Below are 12,221 nucleotides of genomic sequence, written 5' to 3' on the forward strand. Positions count from 1 at the left end.
TTTGACACCCAGCTTGCTGAGAATTGTGTTGATTTCCAAATATTTGGTAATTTTCCAGGTAAGTTTATGTTACTGATTTCTAGTTTACTTAGTCTGAGTATATACATACTTTTCATGACTTCAATCCTCTTATTCATATTTATTGTATGACTCAGAATAGAGTCTCTCCTACAGAACGTGCCATGTGGTTTGAAAAGCATGTCTTCAGGTGTTATGTGGACTATTCTGTAAATGTCAGTTAAGTTGGGTCACTGTTTTCTTCAATTCTGTTATCTCCACTGATTTCTGTTAACATTCCCCATCAACTTCTGAAACTTACTGAAATCTCCAACTAACACTGAAGAAGGTCTACCTCTCTTTCCAGTTCTACCAGTTTTTGTTTCATAAACTGTGAAACCCTCCCTTTGGGTACCGGCACATTCAGGATTGCTGTCTCCTTGATGAACTGACCCCTCTCTATTATGCAACGTCTCTTATCCCTGAAGGTTCACCGGTACCTGACACTAATATAGACACTTCGGCTTTCTATTGATCATCATTTACATGGAATGTCTTTTAATCTTTTTATTCTTAATATATTCTTTTACCACCTAACAATTATAACATGCTTATAGTTATTAAAATTACTATTACACGTGGAGCCACTTTATATGTCGACCACTTTACCTCTGATTTTCTTTTGCCACACTTTCTTTTGCTCTCTCACCACACCCTCAACTGCCTTTTCCTTAGTCCACATGACAGTCAGGCATTTTGATTCTTATTTCTGATGATTAAAAATGGTATTTCTGCTTGTATTTTCTTATGCTTATCAAGAGACTCATATACCCTCAAAGTAAAACAAATACTCATCATTAGTCTTGTTAGTTTCTCCTTTTCTTCTTCATATCAATTAAGATTTTAATTTTACTGATAAAGCAGCAGAGACTCTTAGGGCAACCAAAACAACAGATAAAGATCTGGAAACATGTTATCTACCAGGGGTATGCAGGTATGACAAGAAGGAACCCAACGCTGAAACACACACACACACACACACACACACCCCAGGTAATTATGCACTAAAAGAAAGGCAAAGGGACACTTTTTAGATCAAATGAAACTACAAGTCAGAACAGCTCATGGAGGACACACTATGCACTGGCGGACCAGGAAGACACAGCCGACTCTCCGCGGGCTCAGCAGCCATGTTCCATGAGGTTGCTACATGAGCTGAAGTAGTGACCCTGGCACCATTGCTCATAGAAGAAACAGAGGGCTAGTTAGCTTCCTGCTGCCTCTGCTGATCACATCTGTGTTGACTGATCAGTACATAACTCTTTTATGTGTTTTCTATCTAAACATAAACAGCTGGCATTGAGCTTATGGCCAAGAGCACTGTAACTCCTGCTTAAACCATGCTCATCCAACACAGGGGAATATCTTCCCTGGGAGGCCCAGACTTCTGCACTTACAACACTGAGTGCACTCCTGGGCAACACTGGAGGGCCGTTCTAAGGAGCAAAATCACCAACAAGGAGAACAAAAAGGCCAGAAACAAGGCACTAAATAGACCACGCAAAGGATACTTGTTTACACTGGGAGAGCCAAAAGAAGGCGGCAGACTTGGCAACACGTGTTGGCAGACTCAAATTTTTCACCACTCTGTACATCTGCCAATAACCATAATTGCTCTGTATTGATTCTGGGGTCCCAAGTGGGATTGCATTTTAGTGTGGAGACCTATTCACAAGTACACCAGCTGCAAATAATGAAGATCAACCATATTTACTAGTGATGCATGTGCCTGTCTTACATACAGCATCAGAACCCAAGCAATACGTGACAGTCCTACAGGGAGAGACAAAATAATTGTAACTGGAGATTCTGACTCAATCTAAAAGTAATTGATGGATCAAGCAGACAAAAACAAAAGAGACAAAGGTCACTCTTTCCAAGTGCGTAAGCGACAATCACAAGAATCTATTCTGGGGTCCTGCACTAGTGGCGTAGCGGTAAAGCCACCATCCGCAGGGCCGGCATCCCATATGGGCGCCAGTTTGAGACCCGGCTGCTCCACTTCCAATCCAGCTCTCTGCTGTGGCCTGGGAAAGCAGTGGAGGATGGCCCAAGTCCCTGGCCCCTGCACCCACGTGGGAGACCCGGAAGAAGCTCCGGGCTCCTGGCTTTGGATGGGGGCAGTTCCAACCATTGCAGCCATCTGGGGAGTGAACCAGCAGATGGAAGACCTCTCTCTCTGCCTCTCCTTTTCTCTCTGTGTAACTCTGACTTTCAAATAAATAAATAAATCTTTTTTTTTAAAAAAGAATATATTCTGTAGATTTTGTATCACAAGGGACATCTCAGTGAATTTCAAAGAATGAACACTATTCAGATTATGTTCTCTAATCACTAAATTAGAAATCAGCAAAATATTTGCTCTAAAAAGATGCCACATAACTGGAAAATAAAAAAGCATGTATCTTTGCATATAATTTTGAGTCATCTGTTATGTAAGTTCTCAAAAACAGATCTACTGGATAAAAACATAAACACACTGTATCTGAGAGACATTACAAAAACAAGCATTCTAAAACTTAAAATAGTTATATTCAGGGGCCGGTGCCGTGGCTCACTTGATTAATCCTCTGCCTGCGGCGCCAGCATCTCATATGGGCACCGGGTTCTAGTCCCGGCTGCTCCTTTTCCAGTCCAGCTCTCTGCTGTGGCCCAGGAAGGCAGTGGAGGATGGCCCAGTACGTGGGCCCCTGCACCCGCATGGGAAACCTGGAAGAAGCTCCTGGCTCCTGGCTTCGGAACAGCGCGGCCCCAGCTGTAGTGGCCATTTGAGGAGTGAACCAATGGAAGGAAGACCTTTCTCTCTGTCTCTCTCACTCTCTGTAACTCTACCTCCCAAATAAATAAATAAAAATCTTTAAAAAAATAGTTATATTCAAATATGTTTACATGACTTGTTTTCTTTTGGGAGGTTGGATTTCATTATCAATTTTCACAAAATTATTCAAAGGAAAAAAAAGTCCGTACACACTCTATTTATTTATTTTAAAGGCAGAGAGGCAAGAAAGAGAGGGAGACAGACAGACAGAGAGATCCAGTCCTCTGGCTCACTCCCCAGATGCCCATCATAGCCAAGAAGTTGGCCACCAGGGTGCACATTAGTAGGAAGCTGAAATAAGGAACAGAGCCAGGAACTAGAACCCAGGGATTGGCTGGCGCCATGGCTCAACAGGCTAATCCTCCGCCTAGCAGCGCCGGAACACTGGGTTCTAGTCCCGGTCGGGGTGCCGGATTCTGTCCCGGTTGTCCCTCTTCCAGGCCAGCTCTCTGCTGTGGCCCGGGAGTGCAGTGGAGGATGGCCCAAGTGCTTGGGCCCTGCACCCCATGGGAGACCAGGAGAAGCACCTGGCTCCTGCCATCGGATCAGCGCGGTGCGCCGGCCGCAGTGGCCAATGGAGGGTGAACCAACGGCAAAAGGAAGACCTTTCTCTCTCTCTCTCTCTCTCGCTCTCGCTCTCGCTCTCTCTCTCTCACTGTCCACTCTGGGGCTGTCAAAAAAAAAAAAAAAAAAGGGGGGATTGCGATGTGGGATGCAGGGTACCCAGATCTCTTAACCACAGGCCAAGTGTCTGCGCCTACACTTAAGTTTACAGAGCCTTTTCTCTCATCTGCACCTCCCTCTCCCAGCCGAGAACAGGATGCATCTCCTGATTTCTCTGGGTCCTTGTTTCTGCTTCTGAGCAGACCAGCTCACCTTTCTGAGTAACACACACACTGGAAAGCGTGAGCTGCACCTGTAGCACACGTGACGTGGCAGACGGACTCCTCAGCCTCTAACCTGGGTCTTATTTCCCCACTTCAGACATCAGGTGCAGCTGGACAACATCACTGCACAGCTGGACAACGTTATTACCACAAGATCTACCAACTACTTCTTGATTCCTCTGTGAACAGAATTTTTATTCCACCTCAAGAATCATTTCTGTGTTCCTCCGCTTACCACCTGAAAACATCGCTGTCACCTAGTGAGTCATCATCTGGTAGTTTCTCTTTGGTGGCTCCTGTGCCTTTAATGCAACGTATCTCATGCTGAAAACGCCCCTTTCAATTCTCTTTTCTCACAAAATCAAGGAAACTAAAATTCGGCTTCCTTCACCCCACAGGAAGCACTTTATAATAGGTACAAATGAACAAAGAATATCAAAAGGCTTTTTACTATGAGAAATCAACGTGAACTCTACCATGCTGGGTTTTTTAAAATTTTTTAAATATTTGTTCACTTATTTGAAAGGCAGAGTTACAGAGAGGCAGAGGCAGAGAGAGAGAGAGAAAGAGAAAGAGGTCTCCCCTCTTCTGGTTCACTCCCCAGATAGCCGCAAAGGCTGGAGTGGGGCTGATCCAAAGCCAGGAGCCAGGAGCTTCTTCCAGGTCTCCCACATGGGTGCAGGGGCCGAAGCACTTGGGCCATCCTCCACTGCTTTGCCAGGCCACAGCAGAGAGCTGGATTGGCAGTGGAGCAGCTGAGACTTGAACCAGCGCCCATATGGGATGCTGGCACTGCAGGTGGCAGCTTTACCTATTATGCCACAGCGCCGGCCCTACTATGCTATTTTATCAGAGACATTTGCATCAGTCCCAGGTGTACTAACCAAAACTCACGTTGCTTCATGAAAGATCAACAGTTGTTCTGGGAATGAAAAAAGAAAACATCTTGCCTTAACTCTCTTATAGGCTCAAGGTAAGAACATTATGTGGCATATAAGGAAAAAATAAGTGAAATCAGAATTTATGAAAACAATTTGGTATACGTATCAAAAGTCTGAAAATGTTCTTCTCTTTAACTCAGTTACTTCACTTCCAGGAATCTCATCTGAGGAAATATCAGAACTGCCATCAAAGACGTATTCAAAAGGATGTGCACCTCAACAGCATGCGGAACAGGAAAAAGCTGGACAGCAACCTCGTACCATTTGCAATACAAAATAACACAGAATCCAATTCCATGCTGCCTAAGCCGAGCAGACGCTTAGATGTCCCACAAAGCGAGGAGTCTGAGTGGGTCTAGGTTTCGTTGCCTGCTCAGCGTCATCACCAAGGAAGCAGGTTCCCTTAACTCTGAGTCTGTGGTTCACCCTTAGCACAAAATGGCTGCCGTAACACGTGCACCCAAATGTGAAAAGACAGAACGGGGCCCACAGCTTCCACCTTGCAAGATCTCACCCACAAAGATTTTTCAAAAATGAGTAAATAAAATTAAAACAATAGAACAAAGTTTCTCTTATGAATGACTGGCTGAAGGAGGATCTGTTTATGTCTAGAGCAATCATTAGACAGGAAATACATTTGCCTCCATCAGGGCAGACCAAGCAGAATGCAGTCTCTGGTGACATCAAAGGTTCTTTTCTGGAAAGGAGTTTCCCTGAGAGTGTGGTAGGGGCCTCTGTCTTTTAATGAGCTTTATACAGTACCAGTAAAGTTGTGGCAGAAGCCCTCCCAAGGTCAGGAGGAGAGAAAGGGAGGCACCATCCTGGGAAGGAAGTGTAGCTGTTAGCTGCCGGCTGATGAATGCTTCAGCTGTAGCCCCTTTCTGCTCATACGAAACCATTTCCGGTTCCGCTCGCTCATACACAGCAATGGTGCTAACCCTTGCTGGACAGCTTATGCCTCAGTTTGTGGGTGGAAAAAAAGTCATCGGTAACTACACACGCAGGCACAATATTGTATCAAATTCCTGTGGCGGCCACATAATACTAGAATACCCAATCAGATGTACGCATGTAGCCATATAAGAGAGACAAAGAGGCTAAAACCATATATAAGGAAATACCCCTGGAAATATCCCGGCTCAGGTTTTTAGATAAAAATTCCACCTGGGCCTTCTGCTGGCATAAATAATGGACTACTTCTTTTAGAAGGCCTTGGTGTCTTGTCTCTGTACACAAGAGCAAAGATTCGCCCTGCGATCCCCACTCCATTTATGTGAGTAAAATAAGGATCTTGTCAGCAAGGAAGAAGGAGAAGGGTAGATGACAAGAAATAGCTGTGTTTATAAAACTACACCTGCTACAGAAAGATTGAGTAATGATGAAATAAATCATGGCATTTTATATCATTAACTGTAGTTCCAGAAAAATTTTAATTACTGAGAGAAATGCTTTTAATACAATGCTGTGTAAAAAAGACTATAGAAAGGAAAATGATCAGCATTGTAGTAGGGTGGGGTAAAGCCACCGCCTGCAGTGCCAGCATCCCATTTGGGCACTGGTTTGAGTTCTGGCTGCTCCACTTCCAATCCAACTCTCTGTGTGGCCTGGGAAAGCAGTAGAAGATGGCCCAAGCCCTTGGGCCCCTGCACCCATGTGGGAGACCTGGAAGAAGCTCCTGGCTCTTGGCTTCAGTTCAGCTCAGCTCCAGCCATTGCGGCCACTTGGGTAAGTAGGATCTGTCTCTCTAAAACTCATGTAGACAGTTTAAACGTTGACATCTTCATGGCTGAAGGACTAGGGGTGTGGAGACTTGGTCCAGTGTTGGTGTCTACAAGATGGGGCAGGGAGGTCTCTGGTCATGTGGGTCTTGCCCTCAGAGGGTGCTTCTCATGAGAGAGGGGATGATCTTGAGCTCGTGGCCAGCCTAGGTTCTCACTGTTTCCTGTACGGTGTGACTGCTGCTCCACCTGCCGAGACCAGCTCCCACCATACATAGGAAGATGGGGCCAACCAACCTGAGCTGTAGCCTCCAAAGTGTAAGCAACATAAACCTTCCCTCCAAAAAGCTCCTCCTGGGCATCGAAAGTAAGGAAAAGTGGACTCACTTTCCTGCTGGACTATGCTATAGCCATGGAAGCTTCCAGTCTCGGTGGGTTATGAATGAGTCACTTCCGAGTAACAATGCAGCGGTCCCACAGTTCAGTTTTAAAACTGATATGAAATAGTATTTTCACCTTAAAGTTTTCATTCACTTCACTTAGTCCAGAAGAAACCGCATAGCTTAGCAAACACCAAATGGCAGGATAAAGCCAAATACAAACTATGGTTATGAGCATTCATTCATCAACAAATGTAGACTGAGAGCCTACCGTATGTCCAATCCCCCCCAGGTCCTAACATGAAGAACACTGCTGATAATTAGATAAGCACTTCTGGTTTTCTAGTGACATATCTACTCATCTGCATGTTTTCCACTATCCTGTCGACTCCTACAGAGAACGTGAACCTTACTCTTTATTTTATTCTCACAGTCTGCCACCAAGTTGGCACCCAGGTAATTCTGTCGATGAGTGAGGGGTAAAAATGCATAAGTGTGAAATAATCTGATTACATGCACAAAGCCACTGTGGATTTTTATGTTTTATTGACTGTGTTCATGAATTAAGACTATTTCAAAACTAATTTACGTTGTATGAGTTAACAATCAGAAAACAATTTAGCATAATATTTACCTTTAAAAAGTTGTTTCATTAAATAAAGTGCCTAACTGAAAATCAGTAGGTTCTGGATTCTTGTCTCTGGCCTCTAAACCCTCTTCATGCCAGCAAGCATGCTGGCTCAGTGTCTCAGACATCGTGCTTCCGACGTACTCTGTGCTGAACGTGATGTGAAGGAGGCAGGAAGGTTCTCAGCGATACAGTCTGCAGACACAATCTCCACCCGTCCCGGGACCGATTTAGAGAGCAGGGAAAGGGGGCTTAGTCTGTCAGCTTACACCATCAGCTTCTGCGCTCGCAGTTAGCACTAAGTGGAGATGACACTGAGCTCTCCTGACGCGTGGATTTAGACTGCCTGTCTAAGCAGCAGAACCCACTGACTGCCTTCTGTATTCTTCCTGCTTCTTTGGCTGAGCATCGATCGGGTGGTGCTACATGAATGACACAGCACACCTGTGACCAGCAGAAGCACACCTAGTATGGAGAGTCCCACACAGGATTCCAGACAGCAAAACAGCAGGCAGGCTCCGCTTCATCTCATGCTTGTTCTGTAGCACATCACAAATTCAACTGCCCACACTGTTGCAAAAGGCGCTGTTTCTTATTTGCCACACACAGACGTAAATCAACCGACACTGGATGCAAATGTTCTGTGGGCCCACTGCACTCAGATCCTTGCATTAGGTTCTACATTAGGACCTGAGGTTCTGGTACTGCAGAGGGCTCTGACATGATCTACACAGACCAGCTTCTCACTGCTGTTAATTCTGAACATGGTACTAGGACTTTTCTTCTCTTTGTTTTTCTTTTCTTTCTTTTTTTTTTTTTTCTTTTCTTTTTTTTTTTTTTTTAAACAGGCAGAGTTAGACAGTGAGAGAGAGAGAGAGAGAGAGAAAGTCTTCCTTCCGTTGGTTCACCCCCCCAAATGGCCGCTATGGCTGGCGCTGCGCCAATCCAAAGCCAGGAGCCAGGTGCTTCCTCCTGGTCTCCCATGCAGGCACAGGGCCCAAGCACCTGGGCCATCCTCCACTGCACTCCCGGGCCACAGCAGAGAGCTGGACTGGAAGAGGAGCAACCGGGACTAGAACCCGGGGTGCTGGCACCGCAGGAGGGGGATTAGCCTAGTGAGCCATGGCGCCGGCCCCTAGAACTTTTCAAGATACATGAAAGCAAGCGGATTTCTCTCAGTTAACTGCGATTCACTTTTCTCTCGGTGCACATTTATTAACTGCGTACTCTGCGCAGCAGTACCAGAAACCACTCCCCCAGGAAGCTACGTGCCTGCTTACTTATCATGGGCAGTTCACCTAAGAGCAGCTTACGGTCTTAGAATTAACGTCAGCTAATCCAAACGCTGTTTAGGGGCTGAGCAACTTAGGTCATTTCTATATAGCCTGTAGCCTGTACACTTCAAAGAGAAAAGGTTAGTAAACATTTAACTTATTTGCAAAGCTTGCTAAATATCGCTTTCTTCTTCTATACGTCATTTTTCCTACTGGTTTGAAAAAAGGAATCCTTCTAGTATCAGTTAAAACATGCACGTGAAAGTAATAAGGCTTATAAATTCTGCCAGTATTCACTTTTAATTTCTTCTACTGAAGAATGGAATGAACACTGTTTTAAAGACAATATTACAGTTCCGGCACATCCAGTTTAATTCTTACCTCTATACTGAAATAGCCTCTGTCCACATAGTCTCCCAGAAAGAGGTAGCGTGTGTTACTAGGTGATCCTCCAACTTCAAACAGCTTCATTAGATCAAAGAATTGTCCATGAATGTCGCCACACACTAAGGAAGCAACAGGAATAAGTTGAGGTGAAAAATTTTATCTTTTTTAAAAAAAAACATTCAGTCATTTATTTGAAAGGCAGAGTTAGAGAGGGGTGGCGGGAGAGAGAGAGACAGAGAGAGAATCTTTTATCTGTTGGTTCACTCTCCAAAGGGCCACGACGGCTGGAGCTGGGCCAATCTGAAGTCAGGAGCCAGGAGCTTCCTCTGGGTCTCCCACATGGGTGGCAGGGCCCAAACATTTGGGCCATCCTCCACTGCTCTCCCAGGCACATTAGCAGGGAGTTGGGTCAGAAATGGAGCAGCTGGGAATTGAACCGGCACCCACATGGGATGCTGGCCCCCCAAAATAACATCTTAGAAGAAAAAAGGCAATATACCAACATGTATTCCAGTATAACTTTTAATTTAAATCATTGCAGCTTTAAAAAAAAAAAGATTTATTTATTTGAAAGGCGAAAGGCAGAGTTACAGAGAGAGAAAGACAGAATCTTTTATCTACTGGTTCACTCCCCAGATGGCCACAGTAGCTGGGGCTGCAGCAGCTAGAACACAAACTAACGCCAGAAAGCCAGCCCAAATCACTGTAGCTTTTGACTGGACTGCTGTGTCATCGCAATCTATCTACTGATACTAAAAAGACCAACTGGAAATACTAAACATTGAACACTGTATTTTTTCAATGAACAACAAACATCCTAACCAATCCGAAGAATAGGACTGTCTCACAATTCCCAGAAAAATTACGCCACGTGCTTTAGTTGGCTACATGGACTCATTTCTCGGGAGCAGCCCCAGCCCAGTGGCATCGCGCACACACTCTCCGCACCTGTGATCGGAGCCTCCACTTCGATCATGGTCTTCTCCTGCCTCAGGATGGCAGCCCCATCTTTGATGATCTTTAAGGCTACTTCCTCTTCCAGCCGGCCTTCCTTTACCAGATGGTTTTTCAAAACCTCCACTTTAGGTTTCCCATTCTCAAATACTTCCTTCAAAGTAAGCCGCTGGGTTGGAGGAAAGGGGACAGCTGCAAAGAGAACAAAAATCATGATCCAAAATAAACACCCGAGGATAGCCATGAGCATGCCTCTTTGATGTCCCAAATTCAGCCCCACAAAGCTCCAAGATTTCACAGGCACAGCACCAGAACTACGTGGGGAAAGTCCAAGACACCATATAATCATGAATGAGAAATTCTGCTCTCTTGCTTGCTCTCTCTTTCTCTCTCTCCATCTCTTAAACTTTCTCCCTCTTTTCCTTCTTCGACCCTTCCCTCCTGTCTGTCAGGTATCCCCCAACAAACCTTTTCCCTTAAAAAAATGAGAAATTCTAATTTTCAAAAAGCTCATGGTCAAAGTCATTTAAAAGGTGTGTGTGTGCATGAGAATTATAACGTCTCCTATATTAACATGAAAAACTAGAAGCTGATTCAGGGAACAAACTAAAACTGAGATAAGGGACTAGAAGCTATGGGTATCTCTATCTGTCCATGCAAACGGTGTTTAAAATGAAACTGTGGCTAAAAAAATAGAAAAAAAGTAGTAACAATACTAAAATAGCATTTCTTCCACAGAACTAATCTAATGAAGCCATATGTTTTAGAACTTCAGTTCCTGATGGTGGATGCTTGTCCTTGAAAGGTAGTTACTTACTGTATTTTATTGCTGACAACAAGAACACTAACAGGATAGAGCCATGTCTGCGGATCTGCTGTGGGAACACAGCCTAAACTTGAGAACAGGTATGGGAAGTCTAGTTCTGTTTTCTCATCTGGAAATCTAACCAGCTTCAGTTTATACTGGGTACTAAGTTTATATCTATGCTATCATGCTGAAGTTTTGGATGAACTTAAACACACACACAAAATTATTTATTTGGGACAGATAAAATAGAGTGAGCTCCTTCCCACTGACCCCCCAAGTGCCCGCAACGACCCCCAGTGGGGCTGAAGCCAGGAGCTGGGAAGGCAATCCAGGTCTCCCACACGGGTGGCGAGTGCCCAGTCGCGTGAGCCATCACCACTGCCTCTGTGGTCTGCTGGAGCCAACAGCCAGCACTGGTTATTGAACCCAAGTGCCCCAGTACTGGACACGGGCATCCTAACCAGAGCCTAAGTGCCAGGCCAAATACCTGTCCCAGAAAAAACTTGATGTTTAAAAGCTGGTTATTGGGACAGGTACTGTGGCAGAGGGCGTTAGACTGCTGCTCAGGATGGCCGTATCTCATATCAGAACGTCGGCTGGAGTCCTGCCTGCTCTGCCCCGACCCAGTCCCTGCTTCTGCACCCAGCAAGCAGCAGATGATGGCCCAAGTACGTGAGTTCCCGCCACCCACACAGGCGACAGCCTCAGCCTGATCCAGCCCTGGCTCCTGTGGTCATTTACGAAGGAAGCCATCAGCGGAAGACATTCTCTCTCTCGCTCATAAATAAACCTTTTTAAAATGAGCTATTCTCTCTTTTGCCTGCTTTATAATAATGTAGTAGTCTATGTTGGTTTGGTTTTGTTTTGGTGGTGTTTTGTTTTGTTTTTTTGGTGCACCAGTCTGTAATTTTTAATTAGAATTACCTCTCAAAGACATTGCACCTTTCAAGTCTATGACTGAGCTTAACAATGTTTAACAGTGGCTTATGCTTGAAAGAATTCAGTGTTAAACTCAATTTGCTTCACATTGATGTTTGCAAATACATCATTGGCAATTCTTAAGTATTTCAAATCAACCAATTTGAGGCATAGAAGCCTTGCTCTCAAATAACTCTTCTGAAGTGACATGAAGACTGGAAGCAGCCTGTGAGTGGAGTCCAAGTCTCTAACCACTAACCACTAAACCCTCGCTGGTGAGCTCATGCTGGGGACTTCAAGGCTGAAGGGTGCAGGCCGCTTCCTGGTCCTGCCAGATGCCTCCCCGTGCAGCTCACCGCAAGGCGCAGCAACCACCCAAACCTTCTGCATCTGCAATGGGTGCACGACCGAGACGAGTGCAGACCCCCCAGCATAGCCCACTCCCAGACGG

At 45.1% G+C, this 12,221-nt stretch overlaps 1 protein-coding gene across 5 annotated transcripts in view; it reads right to left on the reverse strand.

Moving 5' to 3' along the window:
- The window catches only part of PPP3CC (protein phosphatase 3 catalytic subunit gamma), a 114,673-nt gene that overhangs the window by 66,869 nt on the left and 35,583 nt on the right, over window positions 1-12,221 (reverse strand). For all 5 annotated transcript variants that reach the window (XM_070047321.1, XM_070047320.1, XM_070047318.1 and 2 more), the window contains exons 2-3: window positions 10,039-10,236; window positions 9,085-9,209 (exon numbers count right to left, since the gene is read on the reverse strand). In XM_070047321.1, the coding sequence (XP_069903422.1) occupies window positions 9,085-9,209; window positions 10,039-10,236 (323 nt within the window). The remainder of the gene's footprint in view (window positions 1-9,084; window positions 9,210-10,038; window positions 10,237-12,221) is intronic.

Source organism: Oryctolagus cuniculus, chromosome 8 (genome assembly GCF_964237555.1).
Source record: "Oryctolagus cuniculus chromosome 8, mOryCun1.1, whole genome shotgun sequence".
NCBI lineage: Eukaryota > Metazoa > Chordata > Mammalia > Lagomorpha > Leporidae > Oryctolagus > Oryctolagus cuniculus.